Raw genomic sequence first — 25,264 nt, 5'->3', positions numbered from 1 at the left:
GATCAGAGATGGCTCGATAAAAATCTTCAAAGTGGAGATTACAAAAAGATCAATGACAGAGTGAATGAGTAAGCAGCAGCAGAGGATGAATTGGACAAAAAAAGTTACTCCTCCTATTAACGTGCAAAATCTAAGGAGAAAGAAGAGATTGATGTCAAGGGATGAGATTAAGGTGGAGAGAGAAACAGATGAGAGAAGGGAAATAATGAGGAGAGCAGGGATAGATGGAGGAGATAAAGAGAGTGAAGCTGGGTGGGAAAAAAAAGCGAGAGCGCCGGAGAGAGAATAGAAAAACAGAGAGCATAAGCTATGTCATCATGTCTCACTGTGCAAGTCATCTAACATCTGTGTGATGCATTCACTGTCCCCGACTCACCTCCTAACACACACACTCAACCCCTACATCAGCTGTATGCACACACAAGCCTTTCCATGAGTCAACACATACATACGCACCCGGCCCATTTTCAAATAAGTGGCCCTATAATTTTCATAAAGTACACTATCAACACATACACACTCACACATAGTGATACATCTAGTGTGATGTAACCTCAGACGCACACCCTCAACAGTTTTCTAAAGCACCTTTCAGTTTCAGCTCTCGTTATTTAGGAGAAGGTGCCAAAACACTTTAGCATCTTCAGCTCTCAAACTTGCACAAACACACATGCTCAGAAGTCTGAAATCAGGATTACACTTGCTTCTTGAGTTTTTTTTTTTTAAACAGGGTGTGGGAGGGCGAAAGGTCAGTCATTTTTCACCCTGAGCATACACACACAGTCAAACGCATAACTTAACTGTTAGCACACATATCTCAGGCCTCAAAGCCTTCAAGTGGGATTTATGTCTGTGTGATAAAATGCTTCACTCCCATGGGGTGGAAGGTCTTGACTACATACAGTATTTTTTAACTGTGTTTGAATGACTCCAGTCTGCAACACTGTATGCTATATTAAAACGTAATTCTGTTTATCACATCTAGGCTATTACACTTTTAAAGATCCAGTGTGTAAGATTTATGGGCAGAATATGGCAGAAAGTGAATATAATGTTCACAAGTATGTTCTACAGAGGAGGAGGGTTCTCTTCCATGGAGGCCACCATGTTGCACCACCGTGTTTCTACAGTAGTCCAGAACACTTTTTTCTCGCCAGGATGGTGAAGTCATGACCCACTGTATTCTGACTGGCTTGTACTTGTTGCCTTTGTTGGTTGGTTTGGGTAGGTTAGGTTAGGGGTATGTTTAGGTATAATGAGTGTAACTGGGTAGGGTTAGGGCAAGAATACCAGGTTTAGCCAATCAGAGGCAGAGTAGGGCAGGACGACGACGATGACTTTGTACTCCTTGGAAAAAGAAATGTGGCATCTGTGGCCCTTTTTCGTTATTATTGCGGCGACCATAGATTGCCCTGCCAGTGGTATGTGGAGGGAAGTAATTTTTTTTTTAAATGAAATAAATTAATTCAAAAACATAGTACTATCAAAATACTGCAGGATTTTCAATGACAATGCACAAAATATGAGATCAAAGATATGTAATTTAAAATAAGTTTGTCTTTCCTGTATATTTTTTCGCTATCAGCCTGCTACGTAGTCAAGTTCATGCACGTAGCAGGTGTATACATCATCCATAATTAGCAATAGTTAAAAAGTTAAACTGTTATGGCAAGATAATAAGCGGACATCAAAAGATGAGACTGAAAATTAATCCTTCAAAAACACAAGAATCACGGCTCCAAACAGGAGTATTTTGACAGGTGTCGAAAATGAAGTGGACAACAGTGCACCACTCACAAATGTGGCTACTTAAGAAACACCACTAAAGTGTCCAGAGCCTCTGCTACAATCAAACCACACAAAACAGTAAAGTGGCACATAGGAGCTCAATTATTTCTAAGGTGGTATACGGTATAAAAAGTGCCCTACACGTTTGCTAAGGCAACGTGTTTGCAATCTGCAACTTCATCACTAGATGCCATTTAATCCTACACACAGGTCCTTTAACTATTTGAAGGGCTGACTAACAGGACGTGAAACAGCATTTGGGTCATGGGACACTAGCCCTCCACTGAAATCAATACTAATGAAATTCTTGAAGGCAGGGTGGCCTGACCTTACTATTCAACATTAGGGTAAACTTTGGGGAATACATACACACATACACACATGCACGCACACACACACACACACACACACACTCTACACGGAAGGAAGCACAGAGATGTTTTGCATATGAGGAAGTGTCAGCTTCTCTGTCTTTCTTCCTTTGTTGCTCACAGCTGGTTATTGACACATGACAGAGAGACAGAGGGCATGAGAGAGAGACCAAGTATGAATTGAGGCGGGACAAAAACAAAGCAAGAGAACAACTGACTGTTATAGTTACAGAATGAGCAATAAAATGAATGAAAAAGAGATTCCCTCCGCGTCCTCTTCTTATCCTCTGTCATCTCTGGATTATCCAACATAGGACCTGAACATTCGGCAAATCAAGCCTGCAGCATTTTCTGTTGCATCGCTCATAAATCCAACTGGCTGGGCTTTAGGGTCTTTACATATCTGAACTACACATCTTGCTGTGTGTGTTTAGGCATGAGTATGTGTGGTGTGTGTAAAACCTTCAGCTATTAGAGGTTAATGCACTCTTACTTTGACACTAAGTCCTAAGAATTCTCTTGGATAGCCTTCATCCCTGCAGTTAAAGTGGATGGAAACAAACTTGTTTGTCCACACAGTCACTGCTAGATTCTTTTGCCTTTTGCCTGTTTTACAGTTTGATTTATTGGGGAAGAACAACAGCTTTACAAGCAATGTTATCATGATGATTGATAGCTGATCTGCACAGACCTACAAGCCATTTACCAACAACTGTAAAGAGGCTGATGGTGACTTTCCATCCTGACTACAGCAGAGAGAATGCACTAATTCCAGCTATAAATTCTCCTCTCAGGTGGTTCTTAAACTATTCAGTCCACAAAACCATCTGTCTGTCCACCACAAGTCCAAACACAGGAAAAAAAACATTTCCACTTTAATTTTTTTGTATTATTAAACAGCTGAGCTCATCTGCAGTTCAGCTCAGCCAAATGAATAAGTTAACAATCCCCAAAGCTGGCTCAAGTATGTGCACACACACGACCACACCCCCTTTGCATACACACATGAACTCATATACAAGTTACATTTACATCCACATTGGCATTAGCTTAGTTGCTAATAAGGAAAAGGAACTGAGTAAATTATTCGTAGTCGGCATTTAAAACATTTACAAGAAATGGTTAAACTGCAGACAGTTTCCATTCCTTTTTTCAATGTGTGTGTGTGTGTGTGTGTGTGTGTATTGGGGAGTTGGCTAACACTTCTGTATAGCAACTTCAGAATCAATCGGCAGTGAGCACCAGTCTTTGCCGAAGGCTTGACACAGCTGCAGTTTGCTGTTTTGTCAGGGAAATCTGAACCTCTAAGGTCTAGCTGTTTCACCTCAGCTCTGCTGCTCTGGAGAAATCTTGGGATATTTATGTTTCAGTAAAATGCAAGATGCAGCTTTTGCTGTCTTTTATATATGTATACTAAGAAAACCACCATTATACTGCATACCCTGGTAAAATGTCAAGAAACGTATGAACAAATAGATATATCACCCAGCCACCCATGTCACAATATATCATCTTGAACTCAAAATATTCATGTAATATTTTGCCATGTCTAAAGGTATCATTTGACCTTAGGAACTGTGCAGCATATTATAAGTTTATGCCTATAATTATACTATTTTTTCAACCTCTAATAAAAAAATGTATACAGCTTCTTGTTTGTTGAGCCTTAAGCCGTAATTTGATGAAGTGCAACAGAGAGTCCTTTGTTCAATGAAATTGCCTTTGGGACAGAACACACTCTTTGAAAGGCCTGATAAACAATCTTGACAAACATCTCTATAACTCCCTTCCTCCTGCTCTCCCTCATTTTGTGTCTCCAATATGATCTTTTCTCCCTCCCTCTGGCCTTTTATCAGCATATGGGCACATTTTCAGGCCAGTACCAGGTTAAAATGGGTCACCGCTGTAAACAAATTGCCACAATGCTAAAATTGGTCACTGTGCATATTTATTACCCCGGTTAGATGTGATTCATTTTATGTTGGGATGCCACAGTGACATGACTTAGCAATGTGAGGTTTCACTGTAGTAGAGCTGCAACTAACTCTGCAACTCTGTCGATCATTTTCCTCAATGACTGATTTGTTGCTTGGTCCATAAAGTGTCAGAAAATAAAGAAAACGCAAATGGCAATGTCCTCAAATGTCTTGTTTTGACACAACTCAAAGACATTCAGTTTACGGTCGTATAGGACTAAAGAAATGAGAAAATATTCACAGTTTGTAGGATTTAGTGGCGTATCCCAGTGAGCTTGCAGATTGTAAAACAACATCCCACATCTTCCCCCTCCAAGCATGTAGGAGAACCTACAGTGGCTGAAAAAGGTGTGAGGCCGTATTTAGAGCCAATATTTGTTTTGTCCATTCTAGGCCACTAAAAACATGGTGCAACATGGTGGTCTAGATGGAAGAGGATCTGCACCCTCTGTAGATACAAACAGCTTACTCAAGATAACGAAAACATGATGATTCTTATTTTCAGATTATTTTATACAAATGAAAACAATCCAAATATTTGATTAAATTTCTGCTATATTCAGTCAATAAATCCTATAAATCTTACACACTGAACCTTTAATAGTTGATCACTAATGCTAATCAACTTATCATTGCAGCTCTACACTGAAGCACTATATGACAGCTGCAAAAAGTCTGAAATTGTTTTGTAAAACAATAAAATCTGGTGCAATGCTTGCACATGCCAACAGAGCCGTCTGGTCTCAAGGCACAGATTGAATGACCATTATTGAAGGAGAGCCTGGAAACCCCAAAAGCGTGTGTGTCCTTGTATATATGTGTGTACGTGTGGGGAGGGGGCTAATCCGCCTGTTGAGAGAGAAATTTCAAGGTCTTTGAGTGCCAGTGGAGCTAAGAGCCTAAGGTCACACACACACACACACACAGAGAGAGAGAGAGACCCCGGCTCCCCTCTTCTTTTCGTTCTCAGCTTCTATGCTCCTCTCCCTCCTCCTCCTCCTCCTGTTCCCTTTTCATTTCCTTTGTCTTTTCTCTCCCACTTTTTCCTGCCTCCCTCCTCCCAATGTTTCCCATTTCTCTTTTCTCTCACTGAACCCCCTCACCGATCACCTCCCTCTTCCTCAGACTCCTGCTCTCGATCCTTCCCATTGCCTCCATCCTCTTCCTGCTAATCTCCTCCGACCACCTGTCCTCCAAAAGTTCTCTGAAGCTGAAGTTTACTGTTTTTGCAATTTATTCTATCATATCCCACCCATTTTGCTCTTCTCTGTCACACTCTTACCCCCCAGCAGTTAGCTGGACGCTGGACAGGCACCTAGTGATTGCTTTGGACACAACGGGGCTGAACTTTGACCTTCGCCTCTCCTCCCTCCATGCCTGCCCTCATAAAGGACTTCATTTATCTGCTTTCCCTCCATAATTTCTTCTCTCCTTTACCCCTTCTTACTGCCTTGTAGTTGATTCACTCTCTGAACTTTATCTCCATTTCATTCTATTTCTGCGAGTTGGATACTGCACTTGACCATATTGTGATTTTGATAGTATTTCGATTAATTGTGCAGCCCTACCGAAAATATTTTTCCTTACAAGCCAAAACCCAAAGATTATTCAATTTATAGTAACATAATATGAAAAACAGTAGCACATTCTTGCATTTGATAAGCTGGGACAAGCAAACATCTGATGTTTTTCCTTCATAAATAACTTCATTCACCACATTTGCCATTTCACGAGTCATAAAGATACAGATAGTATAATACCAATGTTTTATTTATCTGCCTCTGACCCTTCTATTTCCCAGCCTGATTGAGGTCCTTCCAGTCTTTAAAAACAGTTAACAGAACTTAATAGATGCTGTGGTTCACAATGTCATCATTTAAAGTCATTTCTAGCTTAGGAACTCAGGATTAAAACTGATACTAAACATTTCTCCTTCTCCTTTTTCTCTCATTCCTGGAGAGCTGCGTCAGCCTCTTCTTTCCTATCCATCATCTGCCATTCAGTTTAACAAGGCACCTTAAGATAAGCTACTGGGTGACCTTCCTCCTCTTCCTCAACACTCCATTCACCTAGTCATGAATCTATTCTTTACTAAAGCTTAAAGGGCAACTTCAGTATTTTTCAACCTAGACCCCATTTTCACATGTTTTTGTGTCTAACAGACAATTTTTAAAATTGTTCCAGTATTGAGGGAGACTGCAGCAGCCATCAGAAGTAAAACTAAGCTACAACATTTAGCCTTTAATTATGTCCACTATAAATGCTGGATTTGGCTACTGACAGGCTCAGACTGTTATGAAATTTTAACATTGTCATTCTCATTGAAACAAACAGAAACAAAATAAAACTCTACTGCTCCAACAATTACCCACTCAGGTTGTCTGAAATGCTAATTCATTGTTAAACTGTTAAACACTGTTAGATATAAAAATATTTTGGTTGTACATCCCATTTCTCACTGCTGCTTCTCTGATGTCTAAACTCCCTCTTGCTCTCTCTGAACATTTTCACATCTAACATGGTGAAAAAAGGGCTTATTATGACCAAACTAGAGTTGATAACTGATCAAAAAACAGAAACATGAGCCAAGAAGTTTTATTAATAGTTTTTTTTCTGTCAGGTTTGCATGAAAGATAACAATGATGTTGTTAAAATGACAGCTTTGCAAAGGGAGTGTGGTTAGCTTGGCAAGGGCAACTGAACCACTGTTTCTGGTTTAAAAAACAAATACTCTTTTAAAAAGGTCTATTTCTGTAGGGATACTTGTAATAACAGTCTGAGACTGTCAGTTGCAAAAACAAGTACTTTTTATGGATGATATGGATGTACTTCAATGGTGTGCAGTTATGTTGTAGTTTAGTTTAGCTTCTGTTTTCTGCCGCTTTGTCCCACAATACAATTTCAAAAATCCCTGTTCCTATTGGTCACAAAAACATGGGAAATTAGTGTTCAGATTGAAAAATACCAAAGTTACCATTAAAACTATCTTCTTCATCTCCCTCCTCCCCCTCTCCCCCCATGTCCATCTAAGGATTCTCCCTAAAGACAGAGGTTAACCTGCTTTGGATCAGATGCTAAAGAATGTAAAGCCACCACAAAACACACACATACAAGCAGACACGAGAATTTAAACTACCTCAGCAACAGAGTCGAAAGCACAGAAAGACACCCCCCCTCCACATACACACACACACACACAAATGCACATTTTGCGCATCCAGAAAACCGACAAGTTCCAGATGATCCTGACTCCCACAGATCTCCAGTTCCCGTGCCCACCCAGTGAGAGAATGTGATTGGTTGTGTGTCTGTGTGTAACTTTACTCTCACCATTCTGCCACATGTCAGCAGTTGCTCAGTCATCTTTGACACACACACATACAGGATTATAGCCATGCTCTGTAGAGAAGTACTTGTCTCTGCACGTATATAGCCGAGTCACCAGGAGCCATCAATACTCTTATATAACACTTCCAGCAGCCTATATGATGTTTAATGGACATTTTTATCCCAGTAATCCAGGGCACGTTGAATAACACATTTGTATCAAAGCAACTGATGTGTCAGACAGTTTATTCTGATTATTTAACCAAATTCAATCTGCATCCTGAATCTGACCTGACGAAGAACCCTTCGACCCAGAACACTGTCAACAATCACTAGGTTTCCTCTCTTTGATGAACAAGACAGACGGAGAGAAAGAGCTCAGCAGAGGCTAGACGTTTGTTTTCTGATAAACAAGCTGGCGTTTCCTAGATGCGGGGCATAAGGCAAAGCTGATTTTAGCTCCTGGGATTCAGGGAGACTCGAGGAGCGTCTTGTGATGGAGATGACAGGAAAAACAACTCTCGCAGGAAATAATCACACACCGAGAGATACAAACACACGCGGATTTTCAGAGACAACATTTAATTACATGGTCTCACCTCGTTTGACTTTTGATCCACATAAGAGGTAGCCTGGAAACAAGGCAGATCTGCCAAGCTCATGTTTTCATTTGCTCTGGCAGATACGTCTGGCACCTCTTCCATTGAGAAAGAATTCCACCAGATTTGGATCCGGTCAGGCCAATCACAACTGTTTGATATGGGACGGTTTCAAAATGATGATGACAGAGAAGCATCACTGGTAGAGATTTGAGCATCAAAAACCAATTCCAGATAAGAATCAATTCATTAAGAAATTCTAATTTCCATTCTGCTTATTGATTCCTACACAAATTTCATACACGCTAATTTAAAATCATAACATGTAGTACAAACACCTACCTATCGATCTGGCAATAAGTCTGCACTTATAAACATGCCAACTGAATCCATGCTTCCTATCTCCTGATGTATTTGTCTTAACAAATCGTGAGTCTGACATTATTCTCAGTGAGTCTTGTTACAACAATGCTATGCTACAGCGTGCTTAACAAGGACAGAATACTCCTCTATCATCTCAGTAAATTAGCTAAAGTAAACCCCAAAATATTCAAGACACCAGATAAGAGACCAGTGTTTCCACTGTCTCACACAAGCCTGAGGAACGCAGGAAGACAAAGAATCATAATTGAGAATTGTTAAGAACCTAAATCAATTTTCACGTTTTGCAGCTCTGATTGGTTGCGTGTTTATTCAATTGTGTCCAGTCAGCTGGTCTGTCCAGCACCTCAGGCTCAGGAAAATCAGATCAAACTGTCAAACTAGGTGGTGCAAATCAAATATGGATCAAGATTCTGTTACTGCGTTGCTTATTTCTTACCTAAAATGTTGTCAGAGACTTATTTTACTGAACTATTTAGCTGCAATACAAGAAAGATTGCTACCAGGCAGCCATCATCACATGCCCTGTTTAAAAATGGACCAAGCACCGCTACGTCAGCCATTCATTTCTCTGATTAGTTTTAGGTCTATCCAATTGCATCCAGAGGTATTTTGGTCTGTCCATGTTGGTAACACTCCTTAGAAATGAAAATGAACTGAGGAGTCCCAGACTAATTCACATTTTGTATCAGTCTGGCAATGCCAGGCTAAGAAGAGAGTGAAACAGCCTGTTGAAAAGATGGAACAGGCCAAAAGAAAAAAAACAAAAATTGCCAAGGATGTCTTTCAACTCAAATAAATTTTTTTGACTTGATTCCTGATGTATTATAAATTACTCTCAGTGTGTGCCTAATTATGTCCTTCTGCAGAATAACAAACCAAAAGTAGCCTACTATATTTTAATCTTGTACATTTGTTTCATCGGGGCAAGCAGTTCCACATGAGTCCATGTCATTGTTTTCTTCCTCAGTTCAGTCAGTGCCCTGAATGTCATATGACCAGCTCAGATTCTACATCTCCAACTACTGAGCGTACCTTTGTCTCTGTGCCTACTCGACAGCAAGATGAACTGCAAAGACAGATATTTTCTTTTCACTTCACCTCGCCTCACCTCTCCTACAAACACACAGCTCTTCTACAAGTCTCCTTTTCACACTTTCTGTCACACTGTTTCTTTCTGACACACTTACACACTGCAGAAGTTGCATCAGCGCAGCGTAATGTAGCAAGAGCATCCTGTGGTGAACTATGTGCCATCCTGTCTCATGTTTCACACTGTGTGTACAAGATACAGCGTTTTTTTGCTAACCTTTATGTATCTGCAGGCTAAGAGTGGAAGGGAATTAGGAGCTGTCCACTACAACCAGTTTTGTTATACTCACATTGAAACTATACTGGAGCAACTAGGAAGTAATCTGTCCTGCTCAAGGGCACCATGACCGGGACAATTAGGTGAGGGATGCAACAATGTTGCTCATTCACTTTCAGTACCCTGAATTTCCCAGACAGTCTGGGGATTTCACTGAGGAAGTGACTAGCCTAAGAAACTCTAAGATAAAATAAAAAAAATGCACAAAAAATAAAAAATGCATCCTATATTCCCAGATCCCAGATGTCAAGCAGGCAGTTTTATTTGGTTTGATTACTTGCAGATCACAGCAATCAGGTAATCAAACGTGTATATTTAGGTGATTGTTCAGCATCCTCTTCCTCATTCAGTACTCATTTATGCTACTTGTGGTAGCACCACAGCATCCGTTCACACACATTAAAAAGTCACCCACTGATACCAGACTGCCAGGATGCAGCAAAACCATGAGTAATACAAAAAGAAGTGGCTGAGCAAGCTGCAGTAGCAGGCAGGAGTTGCACCACACATCCTGAGTTTGTCAGATTTTTTTTGTCAGTCATGCAAAATCAGAATAACCAAGAAGATTTTGAAGACACTTGGAGAAATTCTGCATGGCACAGCTGTATTGCAACATTTTACTAATGCAAATTAGGCCCAAGGAGCTGCTACAGGTAGATAAAACCAGTCAACCAGAAGTTTTCAAGCAGTACTCTGAGAGGCAGCTCATGTTGCAATAAACCAGTCCTAGAAGCAATATTTTTTTAATGACTGACGTAGAGATGGAATCCATCATTCATGAGAAAAACAAACAGTGAGGACACGCGACTCAAGTGGAAATGTACAAACAAATTCAAATCAAAATGAAAATCCAAAAAGCACATTTCTGAGCATGAAATACCTCATTGTTGTTTCTTCAAAGAACACCCAAAAATCTAGTCATGCTTTTTCTGAAATGCATTTAGCTAGGATGTAATCTGTAGCAGTATCTCAATCTCAATCAGACTGTGATGTTGTTTTGTGATCATTTAAACAGGAAACCATCTGGATTAGCAGGAACTTCTCACATATCTGCAATCTCAAGATCTCAAGGTAAAAATAGGACAAAAGGTTAAATTCAGCACCTGGATGGAATTTAGACACCTCAGTGACGACCACAACCACACAATGACATTTAATTATTGAGTCAGACAGATAAACAGGAAGAGACAGAGCATAGAGAATGGAGAGGTGACAGTTTTATGAATCTGCACTCACCTGGAGCTCACACCATGCCACTTCCACAGTAGTCTCTGTATCCAGTCCCTTGTATACAGTCTTAAAGGACCCTCTTCCGATCTCGATGTCAAATTTGAGGAAACGTCCATCTGGTGAGGTCCCCACAGCTTTTGTCTCCGCCTCCTCTATATCCTCTTGCACTCTTTTCTCGGCCTCCCTCTGCTCTGCCCGTGCTTTCGCTATCCCCTTCTCCTCCTCCGTCTCCCTCTCCTTCTCCTCACTTGGACTACTAACACCACCCTCGTCCACACGCTCTATCGCTTTTACGTCTTTCGCCACCTGTTCTGTGTTCTCTGACCCTCTGGGACGCAATGTGACTTCAGGCTGTTTGCCTTGTGTTTTTTCGGTAACATCCAATACTGTCGGGCTGGGCTCTTTTACTGTCCCATCTGTGCTATGCTCAACACTGCTACTGGCGGGAACAGCAGCCGTAATACCGCCCACAACTGAATCTTTCTCAGCATTTTCTATGTGCCCCTCTGCTATTGCCCCGCCAAGCCCAAGACCGGGCTGAAGGGTCGATGTTTGCGCAAAGGGACCTCTTGGGACCTCCCCACCTTCAGCACCTCGTACCCCAGGTCCAGGACCGCAGGGCTGTGGAGGGAAGAAGGTGGGAGGCCCTTCACAGTCTGGAGGTGAGGTGAGTATCACAGCTGCTTTGCTTGGCAGGTCCAAAGCCGTGGCATTGGAGTCACAAATGACACTCCGGCGGAAGAACCGGTGCTCGGCTGTTTTCGAGTCTCTATCCATCGTGTGGCGCCGACGTTGGACCTCGGGGTGTCCGCTGAGCTTCTCCACCACATGCGAGTCTGAACTGGCAGAGCCGTTCACATTTTTGTGGGGGGTCTGGGGTGATGGACAGGGAGAGGCAGAGGGAGGAGGTGGGGCCGGGGCAATGAATTTCACTGCTTTGCTGCTACTATTGCTTTCAGACATTCCTCCCCAAGGCTAAGACCACAAAAGAGAATTTCTGTACATGTGAATAAGGACTTATTTAATGTGATTAATCCAAACAAATGTGTAAACTGTGTGTAAGCGGGCACGAATCTCAACTAACAAGCTTGTTTTCCAAATGAAAAGCTCTCCAACCTTTGATCAAACTCCAGGAACAACAAAGGGGATGGGTTACAGAAAATAAATCAATCAACTCAATGCAGCAATTTCCATTGTGTTCTAGAGTTTGTTTGTTTTTTTTTTTAGCAAGGATTTATAAACTCCACTTCCTCTTTGCAACTGTTTCAATAAATCAACCTACAGTTCCTACAAGGCCCTTCTGCACAGGGCTCAGGGAAGCCCCAAGAGAGAGAAAGGGGCCTTCGCTTGAAGACTGGGGAGGGAAGGGACGAAAGGCAGTCAAAAGAGGGGGGGTGCAAGCACTGCAATGAGGTGACAACCGTCAAATTAACACCCGAATCCATCCTGATGCCAACATCCAGAGAGGGACGACCACGACATGGAAGGACTGGAGAGCTAACAGACCAGTATGGCCTCCCAAAGGCTGATAAGTCGAACTATGATTGGAATCCAATCCGTTACAGCTTGACTTGGACGTCTGTGCAAGAGCAGGTCAAACACCCACTGCCTGTTGATGATAGGAGTCCTTGGAGAGGTTGCTGGCCTGTCTGGTAAGGCCAGACAGAAGGCTAGGTAGGCCTAGCCTGGCCTAGCCCGGCCAAGCTTGATCTGCTTTGGCCCTTGTCACTGGAAATGAAAACAGAGAGGAAAGAGAGCTGTAAGAATCTGACAAAATTCACCATCTGCTTTCACTTGAGTACTAAACTGACCCAACCGACGTCAAGGGACCCTCCAAATAATACTTGGTTACCTGCCACAGTGGTGGGTAGAACATTCAAGCATAAGACAGAATAACATTTTACCACCATTTGGCCAGTGATGAGTGGTATGAGTGACAGCAGCAGGGTGGTGGGAAATGAATACCAGCCAAATGCTGCCACAGTTTTGGTTGCAGTTGACAAATCTGTCAACTCCTCTGACCACAAAGCAGAGATCAAACTCTAATTCAGATGTTCTTTTCCTCCACAATTTGTCTGGTGAAATAGTGGAACTAGGTTGGCATGAGAAAATTGGTCTCATGGACTTTTGGCCTTTTATACTGAATTTGATTTTACCCTTTTGGATGGATTGTTCTGTCTCAGTGTGATCAAATGTTTTTTTTTATGATTATGTTGATTCGTATTGATTAAAGCACTGTCTTAAGTAGAGTTGTTCTGGTACCAGTATAGGAAAGTGCCTATGACACCACCTAAAGGAGCATCCCATTTGCCAAATTTTATGGTCTGCGGAGGAAAGAAATGCCAGCGTTACCTTGGTTTCTGACTACATGGCAAAGTCTACATTATTGTAACCAGCTCATGGTAAGCAGAGGGTCTGGAGTCTGTGTCAGGAGGGAAATTGGTATCCAGAGGGAAAATGGTGTTGGAAGATCTCTAGTCATAAGTAATGCATTATTCCAGACTTGTCTGTCAGAGGATTCAGAACTCTGCACTTTTAGTTTGGGATTCATCAGTGAAATCTGACTGGGTTTGGCCCTGGCACTATCTTTAATCTCATTAACAAGAGAGAGATCTGCATCCCACCCCCAATCTTTCCCTCCCCATCACCCCCGTGTAGTTAATGCAGTGGAGTGATGCAGCGGAGTGTGCGCCTAATTGCTCCACGCTCCAAATTTAGCCCAAAGTCACCACAGCCTGGCTGACCTCGAGGTTAGGCTACTCTGTGGCAATTCAGCAGCTTAGCATGAGAGGGGAGGGGGCACTCAGAGAGACAGATAGAACCACTGCACAGATACTAAATAAATATCTGAAGTGAGTGTACAAGTGTTTCACTCTCTTACAGAAAACGTGCTGAATGTGCAATTCGCCTCCCATATCATTCTCCAGATAACTCCTACTCTGTTATCATAGTGACACTGGCACAGAGGCACAGTGGCTGCTTTGGTATGTGATTACAGAGATCATTCACAGTACATGAATTCATGTTTAAAACAAGTTTTCACGAGTCTTATCAACACTGACGCACGTTGAAACAATGCAGAATAACTGTGGCAAATTTTGTTCTGTCACCTACAGAGTTCAATTAAACCTGTGCCCTATGAATGGTTGATTTAAACTGCACTAGGCGAATCTGAACATACAGTAAGTGTGTGAGTCAAAAAGACTGACAAACAACTCTCACATTTATCAAACCAGATGATATATGACCACTTCATAGAAAAACACAGGGTACAAAGTCTGCAAGATAGCAAATAAATCAATTTCTCTCTGCAACACATAGAATATGACACATCCTATTGTTGAGAAGATACTTTTAAATTTCAATGATTTAAATTTGTCCTGAACGTTTCCTTGTAGTGACCTTTGAATTGGCCCCACAGGCTACTGTGTATTGTCCCAATAAAAGGAAGCGAGCAGAGGATTAGCACTGAAGAGGTCACAGTAGGTATGTGCCTTAAGGCCATCAGGTAAAATGCTTGTTTCTACCTTTTCTTCAATAAATCTGTCCTGTGCAGCTTTATGTGCTGTCTCATTATTTGTATAGTGGTATGTTATGAACAGGTTTTAAATGTCTGAAATAATCCCACTGTTTTGCATTTAACGGCACCTGGCTGCCCCAGAGGTTAAGAGAAGTCATTTAATCAACCAGATGTGCGCAGGTTCCAGCTCAGGTGTATACTGTAGTGAATCACCCTACACAATCAATTAGGTAATAACATTAGACAGTGCTATGACACCAACAGAGACTGTACTGATGACTTAAGAATGAGACAGCTGTTCACAGTGAAGCGTATTGCTGGGTGTGTTTCATGAAAGTCATAAAACAATCTCTCCAGTCTAACAAACCTCAGTGGACCTCCCAGCGCCGGAGCCCTCTGTGGCCGGTGTGGCGTGGATGTGGAGACATACATCATGGGCCTACCGTTTATAATTTGGGGCAACACTAAATTTAAATGATCCCTTGGGGACACCGCGGTGAAATTAATTAGAGCTTATTGTTAAAACATCTGCCTATTTTGTTGCTGTGACTATGACATTTAGCTTATTTAAGAACTGAGTCATGGGAGGATGTTTTTACAGCGATTTCACAACAGCTAGAGGGTGTCATTAGGGCAGCCAGAAAACAGAGCAGACAGTAAATTAATTTTACATTTTAATTTCAAAATATACAGTAAGATAAATAATACCCTATAGCAATTCAAAGGTAAACTGGGCAACATTAATACTTAAATTAAAGGGACATTTCTGTTCTTTCATTATAGTGATTTTCAGTGAAATGTTAACTGAAAAATAAAATTAAAAAATTAAAGGGACTGTATTTCCTAAAATCAAAAACACATTTTTCCCCTGTGTGCTGGACTACTTATCCATCTAGATTGTTTTGATGTGACTTCCCAAGGTTTAGATAAATCAGCAATAGAGATTTCTGCCTTGACTCTATTATAATGGACCTAGATGGTACTCAACTCAAGGTGCTCAATGTACCAAGATGCTCATGCTGGTGACAGCGCAGGGTGTAAACGACCTCTTGTCCATGAGTAGAAGAGACATTGCTGTTGTTGTTTTTCAAAAGCCTCACAAGCTGAGTGCCATCGAGGTCTGTCATATCCAACAAAAGGCAGACATCTCTACAGCCAATATCAAGGCAATTTACACCGAAACGATCTAGATGGAGAAATAGCACTACAGGTAAGAGGAAAAATAGGCATTTTGATTTGGGGGTGAATTGTCTCTTTAACAGAAGTATTATAGTGTGACAGGTATGATAAGATGTGCTGCTGAGACCAGTCAAAGTTATCCTTTCCTTAGCTGAACTTAATCTGACTAATTCACACCGTATCACCCAAATTCTCAGTAGTTGCAACAAAAATATGAACGTATTGATTTGAAGCATTTGTACACTATTAGCAAAACGACACACCTTTAGCTGAGATTGTATTTTGGTGAGTGTAATTTTTCTCTGTTAACAGGCTCCCTGCCAAATATAATGCGCACATAAACATTCACGCGTGGTCAGAATTGCATGGTAACATTTACAAACACTAAGGAATTATATGATTAGGTAGCAAATTATTATTAAAATATAAAAGATGTGTTATCAGTCACATCTACGCATCATCAGTCCATGCCAACAACTAATTAATTCCATTTGTCAAATTCGGCCCATTAAAACCTAATGAAATAAAGATGTTCATCCTGTGAAAATGCGCACAGACGCAATTAAAACTCCGGGAGAAAGAGCACGAGTCGTCAGCCATACAAAGTTAATGAGCTTACTATTGATATAGGCTAACTTATTACTTATTTATCTCTAAGTTGTGTGACAAACTGAATCTTGCATGAGTGATAAAAGTGTGTGCAAGTTGCTAACTGGGCTGGAAAGGGTGCAAAACCGATGCTAAATGTCCTGAACAGTCAGCTCTGTGCAGTGAGGGGGTTCACTGCTGCTGCCTGTTGAGGAACTCAACAAAAACGAGGCACTGCAGCTAACTTTACCTAGAGGCAAAAAGCAAGGCAACCAAACCGACCAGTCACGATTTGGATAAGGCATTAGAATAAAACAAAAAATGTACCTTTACCTATTACATCGGTGTGGGTTGTAGTGGAACCGCAGAAATATGAGGGTGAAAACTTGATTTAAAAGCCTTTAACTCCTCTGCAGTGGGGGTCCGCTCCGACACAACAGCACTAATGTCAGTGTAGTGCGTCACATTAAAGCCACAGTTGGTTGCCGAAAACACCCCGAAAAAAGAAGATATTTACAAAAACATAACTTAGCTACAACCTTTAAACAACCGCTCTAGAAAGAGGTCCAGTGAGCGGTACGTGCAGCGAGCCACAGCCGACAGACTGACACCTCCCACAGGGCAGAGAAGCCAAGTTCGCTCGCTGGTGTCGCGGCGGCTCTGGTACTTCTTTTCTGTCTGTCTCTGTGTTGTCTGTGTCCGGGTCTGCAACCGCCGACCAAACGGCAACAGTCTCACTCCAAAGATGCTATATCCTCGTCCGTATCAACATCCAGCCCGCTGCCGTGACCGCCGCTTCGCTCCTGTTGGCTTCTGTGGCGCAATAAATCCGCTGTGATCCACAGTTATTCCCCGTTTTCAAGCCATCGGACGGCGGCTCCGTCTGCTCTCTGTTCTCTTCTCTGGCGATGACTCGACAAGGCGACGGCAGATTTCACAGACGTGCCGCGTCAAGCCGGCGACCGTTAACGTAGGGGAAACCGGAAGAGACGTGCTCTTTCAAAATAAAAATTAAAAAAAAAAAAAACTCGCGAGCTGTTTGATTAATTTGAGCCACATAAACCCACCTAAGTGTGTTCAGTCCAGTGAATGGAGCTATTGTTGAATGCATAATCCCATTTTTTTAGGCTATGTGAGTATTTGTGAGTACATCATGCAGTTCTCACGCTATTTACTCGCTTCACACCTATTTGTTCTGTGTTGTTGAGCAGCACTCTGCATCTGTTTGATCCCACAGACATCCAGCTGTGCCCCTGCTGTGTCCAATCCGGGAGATCAGGAAATATCATCAACATAAATAGACTAGGTATTATAGCATAATTCTGTTTGGTCTGTTTATTTATTTTATTTATCATTATTTTTTGTACAGATGATACAGATGTAATAGGTGTGGTTTAAGTGCATGGACCTGTTAATATTGCTATGTCGAGTGTTCTGTTGTTGGACTGTTACCTTTTTCACTTAATTCGTTACTTTTTAAATTTTTACTTATTAAATTTTTTGTTTAATGTTTGGCAGTTCTCATGTTATGTGCCCGAGGATCGCCCAGATTGGCATAATTTTATGCACATTTTTTCTCTTATTTGTTTAAAAGTATTAAAAAATTATATAATTTATTTTTATGCATAGAGAGACATTTCGTTATCATGAATTCATGTCTAGCCTATTTTAATTACAAACAAAAATTCCTTGACCCAAGAAACTACAATTTTCCACTGTTATTATTAGGCATTAAGTAATTATTCAAATATACTTATATGTTTTTCCTCACCTGAGTCAGAGATCTAAGGAGGATGTCCTGTATTGTAAAAGCCCCTTGAGACAAATCGTAGTTCGTAATTTTGGGCTATATGAATAAAATTTGACTTGACTTGAAATACGTATGTGATTTCCGCAGACTTTTTAAACCATACCTATAATTTCTGATTAATCTTGTATATTTTGGACTTTTAAATGTTGAATAGATTTAAAATATATTAATTTACAAGAAGTTTGTTTATTTGTATGTAACAATCATGGCTCCAATCATGTCATATTACAACTTACTGCACTTAAAAAAAATACTTAATTACTTTACTGAATTACCGATATAACGAAGTAGAAGCGAAACAGGGAAATTTGTTTCCTGGGAAAAAATTGCTGCGCCACGTTCATTAGTAAGAATTTTATGTTGACAGGTCAAGCCGGAAGTACTATTGCTTATTCTGCTGATGTTGACGTTGGCAGCCAGAGGCAAACTCCAGTATCCCGAGCTAGTCAACAGCTGCAGCGTGAACCAGCACATGTTGTTCATCCAGCTTTTATTTTATGTCACGGTCATGTCTGATGCATCTATAGTCAACCTGTCTGACTGATGCTTTTTGACCTCCCGTGTGTCCGTAGAGTCCCTCTTTCTCTCTCAGCCTGTGTGTGAGTGTGGCCTTTACTTGCTCACTCTCTGACGCCCTCACCATCACTTTTAATGTCATACAAGCTCCTGACTCCTCATTAAAAATCCCAATAGCATTCTTACACCTAGATATCGGTGTATATTACTAGTTTATTACAAATTTACTGCTTTTCAAAAGTACGAAATAATCTTAAATAATAATGGGCTGATTTTACTTAATTTATTCTCATATTTTAGTTTGGTTATTAAAGGTGAAGTCAGTTTGCTTACTATCAAAGGGTGCATGCCAGAATGTAACCACAGTTAAATATTTCACTTTTTTTTTTTCTGTCTATCAGATCTTCACAGCCTGATATTGAGCTGCAGTGCCTCAGGCAAGAATAATCAAAACAGGAGCATAATGGTTTTAACTTGCTCATCAGTCATGAAATACGAGGAAGAGTTCCTGTAGGCCTACTTTGCAGATCCAGTGTGTATCCCGAACCCTGATGATCACACGCACACAATTGTTCATTTTTCTCTGCTGGGCTTCCTGTTTGTCTTTGACAGCAAGGGTTCAAACTGTTTAACACCAGCTCGCCAAGGCCCTTGAGCTGAACGCACACCAAAGAGGGCTCCCCTAATTATTGCATTCTTGTAGCGTTTTCTCACTGACATAAATAAATAAAACTATTTCTATAACGTATGACCAATACGTGGTCTAATTACTGCCAGGCACAGGCAATATCAGGCAATATTAAGTACAACTGATTTCATATCAAGTTCATTTGGCTGGAAAAGTTTGTCTTGAATCATTGGAAAATTACTTTAACTTGTCTTTTCAAATAAAGTGAGTTTTAAGGCAGCCTGGGCACTAACTTCTTTAGTTAAAACAAAAAGGTTTTGTTTATAATTATGGTTTTTGTTAAGAATAATCTCCCCTGAAATGGTGAGGACTTTTGCAGTAGCAGCAGGTCCACCTAAGCTCACATAATAGCCTTTTTTGTTACTTGACACTCCTTCAGATACTATTCTGAAAATATCATAAAAGTCACCACTGCCCTGTGGGCTTTAAACCTTACTGACTAATGTATACAGTCACTGCCCTATCTTATCAAATATAGCTGTTATCTAAGCTTCCTTTGTTATAGTAATAGCAAGATAATTTGCTCAGTATTGCTGCTACGCAATAAGCAAACACTCCTGAAATGATAAAGAGTTGCTGTCTATGTTTTCATACCTCTCAGCAGCTCTCAGATACTCCAGCGTTTGTTAACCAGTAGGCAGGGACACTGACGGGGTCATGGACTTGTTGTTTTGGATCTTCACATGACCACCAGGAGGTTAATATTAGCCGGAGTGTCCCATCACAGAGCAAATCATTCAATTTGTGTGCTGATTCCTGACCTAAAAAGTCAGGAGTATGGAGTGTGTGTGTGTGTGTGTGTGTGTGTGTGTGTGTGTGTGTGTGTGTGTGTGTGTGTGTGTGTGTGTGTAGTGGGGTGCTCCTTTGCCTGTGTGCACACATGCTGCACATGCTTATCCTGCACTTTGCTTAAGGCGGTGAAAGTATAGCTTATGCATGGTTGACACAACATCACAACAAGTTAGGGCTGAACACACTTTTGGGAAGTACACAAAACACACAATTCAATACATAAAATGTACGCATAGTCTATTTACAACTGCCAACAGCTATTGTATGGTTTGTAGGGGAGACCAGGGGCAGAGAGAATTCAGAGCCATCTAAAATTTAGACAGCAGAAGAAAAACGCTGTACATCCAAAGATGTCTTCTCTCTAATCTTTTTTTTTTTTTTGACTCTGTTAAGGTGAAATTATCTTTTTTATTTTCCACATGCCTACTGCACATGCGCAGAGTAAGTGGTATCACTCTAGCTTGTTTCTGATTGGAGGAACTGAGTATGTTACAATTACCCCCCGTCTCCCCTCTTTTACCTCCAATCTGTGTGAGATTCTAATGTTCTCTTTCTGTCTCCATAAATCCCATCATATTATCACTGGACTCATGGATTGTTCAAGCATCACATTGTTTTCATTGACTGATATTTATTGGTCAACAATAAACATTAAACCAAAATCCTGGACAGCAGTTTGTATGCGCTTGTGTATTTGTGATGCAACCACCATGGTATGTAAGTCTTTTGAACTGACGACAAGAGTTCACCTCAACATGCCCACCTCTTCCGTCAGTTAGCTGTAAAACTGCCCCTGACTGAAAATAACTCACGTCAGTACGAAGATTTATTTTACGCTCTTTCTCTCTGTCCTGACCTGTAGGCTACCTGGGTTGATCTGAAGGTAGAATGCTAATCTACATAGTAAGCCGACCCATTTTGGCCCCCAAAGTTCACGAGATACTAGACTGAAAGTGCAACACACTGCAGTTAAGACACCCGAGGGCGACTACTCTCAAAGTAGCTGCAAAGCACTACGCCTCAGTGAGTTAGTAATATGTGCGCCGAAATAAAAAGCAAGGGGATCTGCAGCACACATGCACTACTCATGCAGCCTCTGTGGACTGGGTGTAACCCTTTTCAGCAAAAAGTTGAACTACTCCTTTAATTTTATGTATCTCTCACAACTTACTGATAACATATTTCTCTTTTCATGGAAAATTCCATGTGCACAACAGACCAAAACATATCAGTGTGAATCACAGATTTTCTGGTAATAATGCTTATCTTTATCTGACTCAGGAATCATTGGCGTGTACTGAATTGGAGCAATCGAGGAAGCTAAAACTTACTCCAGCGCTGCAGCCATTGCAATGCAAGTCCCTTTGGATGCCAGTGTCATGCCTGAAATACAAATGTCATGTATAGTTTTTGAGCCTATTGAAATTTCTTAATGGCGGTCCACGTTGCAGGCAGTCAGATCCAGGACTTGTACGTTCAAGAAAGTAACAGGTTGATTTTAGCTTGTTAACTTGACTGGCAGCTCAAACTATGAACTGAGAGTCTGTGACAACATGAGCTTTCATTCATTGCCTTGGAAAGCTTTCACTAAAAAAGAAAGAAAATGACATTTTAACCTTTTCTCTTTTCAGTATGTCCTCGGTTCTGTTGTGTCAAAGTTATTTTTCTGTCTCCTGCAGAAATCTGTGATGGATTTTGTTATATCTAAAGAAAAGGGTTGGCATGCGATTGTTTTAGGATAGGAGATACAATCTACTATTGTCATGCTAACAATAATGCCTGCCAACATTTAGTAGTTATGTTGTAACATTAATCCACTCATTCTGCATCAACAGTCCTCTTCTTAAAATAACACTCTGCTCATCTTTTACCATCAGAAAGAATGCATTATATTCAATCAAAGTGGTGAGGAAATTAAGAAATTCTTTTTTCTTTTTCTGTAAATCTAGTTTGCATAATTGCTTTCTGCTTTTCCTGCCTTTGGCTGTATTGACTCACTGACAAAAATGTTATAATACATTATCTTCATGGCCCGCTGATAAAAATAAGACATTTAGAGAACAACTGTTTAAAATACAAGTTTAAGGAGTTTAAAGTAGTTGCTCTCTGTGTGCAGATTATGACACTAAATGGGGTTTCTGTGTGTATTACAATGGATGTATGCATGTTGAGGGAATGCATGTGCATGTCTGGTTCTAGTCTTGCAAAAGAGAAGCTTTGAGTGTGAAGTATAATAACCCAGATTATACAGCAGGGGAATATGCAAAAAAAAAAAAAAAAAAAAGGCTGCTGACATGGCAGTGTGCGTGAGTGCGTGTGCCTTTCTATTTCCCATATCAAGCATGCAATCATGCAAACTCTTCTCCAGCCCTTCAGCTGTCATCAATCAGTTCCGGATGGATGATTTTTCATGTTGCACACACACACACACTCAAAACGACTATTGATAAATGTGTTTCCATAGGTCTGTCAGTCTGTCTTAGCTTTACTGTTTTCCCCGTTTTTCCTAAAGATTATAGCGCCATCCGTCCTTACGAGGACGAAGTGTGACCTTGCTGACCCTGCTTAACTAATGTCAGTGAGGATTTGTCCCTCCTAACGACTTACAACAGGTTGGCACTTGTTGAAAATCAGCGCAGGTAGCAGGAAAATTAGACCTCTCTGTCTCTTCCACTCAAATAAACATGGAGACATGTCTTCTGTCTGTGTGCTGACATCTTTCACAGTCTTGCTCTCTTCCTATCCTCCCATCCATCTCTTTCTTTTCTTTCTTTCTTTTGCTTAAACCAGACCTTAAAGGGACAATTCAGCCCTTAAACAAAAATGTATATTTTTCTCTGACCTGTATTGCTATTTATCCATCTAGATAGTTTTCGTGTGAGTTGCAGAGTTTTGATATCGCTTGTAGAGATGTCTGCCTTCTCTCAAATATAATGGAACTAGATGGCACTCAACATGCAAAATAATTAAATTAAATTAAAAAAACAACACATATGCTTTGAGTTTTTAGACATTTTAATGCAGAAATGTTATGTACTATGGCTTTTAAAAAACATAACAATGTCGCTTTCCATAAATTATGGTGCAGTATGGTTATGGTGCACATTCTGCAGTATGGTGCAGAATGTCCGACAGACATTCTTCTTTGCTTCCTTATCTCAGCCTGTCATGTGTAGCTCATATACATTTCCATACTGCTTTGTCTTGTGCACGTCCTACAGATTACACTCACAGAACTCTGACATGAAATTGAATTAATTTGTGAATTTGCAAACAATGGGCAACAACTGAAGAACAAGGAGTTAATATATCCAATATACACAGGCCTTGTGGGAAATCAGATGCTGGCTGTGGGTGTCAGCAGTGGGAGAGAATCAGCTATTGTTTTCATAATTTATAAATCAAAAACAACAAATGGCCATTTAACAATTCAAATTAGCCAGACAATCATTCAAACCACCTGCTGCTACTGAACACAACTTTCCTGCACTTGCTCGGAGGCGGGCGTTTGACTTATTTCACGCCATTCAGCATCTGCTTTGAACACATATCTGGACACTTACAGCAGCGTTTTTGCACAACTAAATCCAGCAAGCGAAGAAGTAGCTGGTTGAGTGCCTTGATGGAGGGCGCTTCAGCAGGATTTTCTGAGAGAGGGAAGTCATTGCAGAGTAGTTTCTTCTTTCTTCCTCTGTGCTGCATGCGACAACTTCACTCAAGTCTGAAGTGTTGAATCATGACTGGCATGCCAGTAACTCAGTGTGTGTGCTGTATGTATGCGGGTATGTGTCAGAGGATGTGCTTTAAAAGATCTCATGTTGCAACAGTGAACCTGTCACTTCCCTTCTCTGTGACGCTGCATGTAACTAACTCTCTCTCACATACACGCACCATCTCTGCTTCGGTCGGAGTGTGTGTGTAAGATGAAGGCGGACTAAGTCTTGTAGACACATAATATGATAGCAGACATAGAGCAGTGTAGGCTGTGTATAATGTAGGATGTTCATTCTGATATTCTATTCTATATTCTGATATTCATTCTGATATTTTAAGACATAATTACTCTGGTACACACTGACACTGTGCAGGCATTTCTTCTAGTGTTAAAAGGTCTATCTGCATGAAGGATGGCAGAAAACATTTTGTGTCAAATAAAAGCTCATGAAATGATATGGACTCTGAATGCCACCCCCTTTTCTACATTAAAGGACTAGTGTGTAGGATTTAATTTGGCATTGAGAATGTAGACACAGCAATTCTTATTTTCAGGTGATTATATACTGATGCAAACATACGTCTGAGTGTTACATTCAATTTCTGCCGTATTCTGCAAATAAAGTCTTACACATCAGGCTTTTAAGGACCTCTTCATTTTAAGAAGTATGGATTCAAGAGTTATGTTAATAAATGCAAAATACTGATATGAAGTGAATTTAAGAAAATCAGTTGCTTTGTTTGTTGTCCTGAGCCTGTGAAAGACAGGAGCAGCATACTTTTTTTTTTTACGTTAAGTACACACTGCAGCTTCCCTTACAGAGTATGTATTGTGACATGCAGTGTGCGTGCAACTAGGACAAACTACTTCATCATAACATCGCATCTTGAACTTTGACCCACTTGCATCGCAGTCTGTTGGGCAAAATTTGAAGGAAATGGAAAAACCTTTAAAAAATGATTTGTCACTTGTGTAATTGTCGCTAAAATGTATTTTAAAAGCTTTTTATGTCTAGGATTCATCATTCAAATTATTGTATGGCATTTATTCACAAACCTGAACACAGAAAAATATAGTTATAGTGTATCCTCTTATATTGCTATTCAATACCTGGTTGTTTCTTCCATGTGTGGTGCAACTACAAATGCAAAGTTGGTCCATGTAACTTGAAGATCAGTGGATTTTTTCTGCTCTGACATCATGGTTACACTCGGTTAAAAGTACAGACTCAAGTATTGTGTATTGAGCCTGTGAAAGTCTTCAGAATAACGCTGGAGCACTAGGTGGAGAAGACCCCCTAATTGCCACTGGGTATTTTGTTCACTGATTATGGGTCAGAACAGTCAGAAAAGCACACTGGCTTACATACTGCAAAATACAACCAGATGCAGTCGGACACGGTATTTTTGGCATTC

At 40.7% G+C, this 25,264-nt stretch overlaps 1 protein-coding gene across 1 annotated transcript in view; it reads right to left on the bottom strand.

Annotated features, from left to right (window-relative positions):
• The window catches only part of wnk1b (WNK lysine deficient protein kinase 1b), a 115,045-nt gene extending 97,766 nt beyond the window's left edge, over positions 1-17,279 (bottom strand). Inside the window, exons 1-2 of the mRNA XM_084711285.1 lie at positions 16,662-17,279; positions 11,048-12,769 (exon numbers count right to left, since the gene is read on the bottom strand). Coding sequence (XP_084567411.1) covers positions 11,048-12,004 — 957 coding nt within the window. The 5' untranslated portion in view covers positions 12,005-12,769; positions 16,662-17,279. The remainder of the gene's footprint in view (positions 1-11,047; positions 12,770-16,661) is intronic.
• Between the last annotated feature and the right edge of the window lie 7,985 nt (positions 17,280-25,264).

The sequence above is a fragment of the Lutjanus erythropterus genome, chromosome 22 (assembly GCF_056507025.1).
Source record: "Lutjanus erythropterus isolate fLutEry1 chromosome 22, fLutEry1.hap2, whole genome shotgun sequence".
Lineage (NCBI taxonomy): Eukaryota > Metazoa > Chordata > Actinopteri > Lutjaniformes > Lutjanidae > Lutjanus > Lutjanus erythropterus.
This window is presented reverse-complemented; position numbering and strand designations above follow the sequence as displayed.